The sequence below is a fragment of the Camelina sativa genome, chromosome 10, assembly GCF_000633955.1.
Source record: "Camelina sativa cultivar DH55 chromosome 10, Cs, whole genome shotgun sequence".
Taxonomy (NCBI): Eukaryota; Viridiplantae; Streptophyta; class Magnoliopsida; order Brassicales; family Brassicaceae; genus Camelina; species Camelina sativa.
Window position 1 is genome coordinate 601,919 of NC_025694.1, and position 2,532 is coordinate 604,450.

General features: G+C 35.5%; 1 protein-coding gene across 1 annotated transcript; it reads left to right on the forward strand.

The window, feature by feature from the left end:
* On the forward strand, nucleotides 988-1,440 carry LOC104719918 (glutathione S-transferase T3-like). The gene has a single exon (XM_010437902.1). It carries the CDS (start codon nucleotides 988-990, stop codon nucleotides 1,438-1,440), a length of 453 nt encoding a protein of 150 aa, XP_010436204.1.

The window sequence follows — 2,532 nt, forward strand, 5'->3', positions numbered from 1 at the left end:
CATTGTCTCCTAGATATTACCATAAATCTTAAGCTGTTTTTTTTGTTTGCAGGTGAATGTGTGTTCTGAAGGTCAGCGTTACAAAAATGCTTTTACTTGGAACCCTTCAGGTTTCTCTCTCTCTCTATCTCTCTTAAAAACTCTACCTTTTTGTTTGTCATTTGTTAGTTACACATTCGACTTATTGTTTCTAAATCTTTATGATTACATTGTGTGATGTATTTATTACTTTGGTTTTGCTCTATTCTGTTTTTGTAAGGGTTGTAATCGTTTCTTTACAAATCTCTTTGCTTACATTGGTCATTTTCCTGCTTTGTCAGTCTTGAAGATGACCTCACCAAGTTAGTTTCAGACCCATACCCAAGTAAGTTTCTCTCATATGCATTATGTTTTGCTGCCTTTCCATTTCAATTTCTCAGAATCTTGTTTAATTCATTTCTTTCTCGAGTTAGTGTTTGAGTTCAATGCTTGGTAGTTGACATTGATTGCTTGTTTTATCATAGTTAAACACAAATTGCTTGGTAGTTGTAACAGTTAAAGATTTATTGTCCAGTTAGTGCTTATGCTCGGTAGTTGTCATTGATTGCTTGTCAAGTCACACTTAAACACAAAATATACTTATACCTAACAAGTTACGCATTAACATAATTGCTTCTTGATACTCTTCCTTCTCTTTTAAACACAAACCAGAGATTCTTCTTTGCTCATCCAAAGCTTTCAACACAAACCAGAGATTCTTCTTTGCTCTTCCTTCTCCTTGTAAACACAAACCAGAGATTCCGCTTTCTTGTTTTCCTTCTCCATTAAAATCAAAACAGAAACTTGACTATGGATACATATAGTGAAGATGTAGGTTTTGTAGACCTGTTAACTAGTCAAACCACATACAACACTCCTGAAACCAATTCGTATGCTGAGGATCCAAGCCTAGGTGAAGGTGGACCTAAGGAGCATAGAGAAAGAAGGAAGTGATCTCACACAGAAGACATGGTGCTCATCAGTGCTTGGCTGAACACTAGCAAGGATGCAGTTACTTCGAATCAGCAAAAAGGCAATACCTTTTCGTCACGCATTGCAAAATATTATGCTGATAGTCCTAAGCTAGCTGGTATAGATAAGAGAGAGCCCCTTCACTGTAAGGGAAGGTGGCAGAAGATCAACGATCATGTTAGCAAGTTTGTTGGGAGCTATCATGCGGCAACAAAAGAGAGGTCAAGTGGCCAGAGTGAAGATGATGTCATGAAAATGGCTTACCAGATATTCGCCAACGATTACAAGATAAAGTTCACTCTTGAGCATGCTTGGAGGGAGCTTCGACATGAGCAGAAATGGTGTCTCTCTTATGCCACGAAAGGTGATGGATCATCAAAGAGAAGAAAGTTTGATGATCAGACTTCAAGCTCCGTGCCAGTTATGGGCGCTGAGGAGGATGAAGCTTGACCTCCTGGAATTAAGGCAGCAAAGGCCAAAGGTAAAAGACATGTGAGTAAACCAACGTTTAGTCAAGCAGCTGTTGCTTCTAGTGAGGGGTTTGAGAGCATGTGGGATATAAGGCAAAAGGACTATGCTTTGAAAGAGAAGCAAAGCTTGCGTAAAGAGAAGATTGTCAAGCATAAAATGATATTCGTGATAGAAACAGACATCGACGATTGAAAGCTGATTTGGTTGAGAATATATGGCAAAAATTCGGCACAAGTCAAGACTACAATTAATCGTTTTTGTAATTTTTTTTAATATGCTTTTAAATCATGTAACTTTAAATTTTATGAAATGCAATAATTTATGTTTTACAAATTATTTATAAATTTCAACAAACCAAATTGTATTTGACATATTATACTTTTCAAAATATTTTTTTTTTAAAATTAAGAACCCAAAATTAGGATCTACCATTGGAGCATATCATTTTACAGTTTTTTTAAAAAGTTTTTAACTTCACTATTTTTCATTATTATAATTAAAAACATACTTAAAATCCTTTTTTAACACTCTATCATTGAACTTGCTCTTATAACAAAGAAGTTACGTTATCCTTGTAGTATTATTTTAATTATATGTTCGGCTTACTTCGTACTATATACACAGTTATACACGACTCGACGACAAGGAATAAAAACAAAGTTGTTGAGAAAGAAAAAGAAGGAAAACAAAATATACAGGTACAATATTACATAGCCCAAGGAAGGTGCAGGCTAGGGCAACTCATGGGCCAATAAAATTGTACAAATAATATCAGCCCATATAAGAAATCTTTAGGAGATATAATTTTTCTAAAAGCGAAAGCCCAATCAGTTTGATGGTCTCTAACTCTCTATCAGGAATTTAATTTCGTTAAAAAGATAACTAAATAAAAATTCCACGTAAGCACAGAAACAGACGACTGACACGGTGGTCCGTGCAAGGCGTGAACCGAATCATCGACGGAGGAAACCACCAACGATTTCTCCATCTCACGTCTTTCCGTCAAATGTTTCATCATCATCATCATCATCATCATCTTTCGTACGGCTTCTTTTTTTTTTTTTTTTTTTC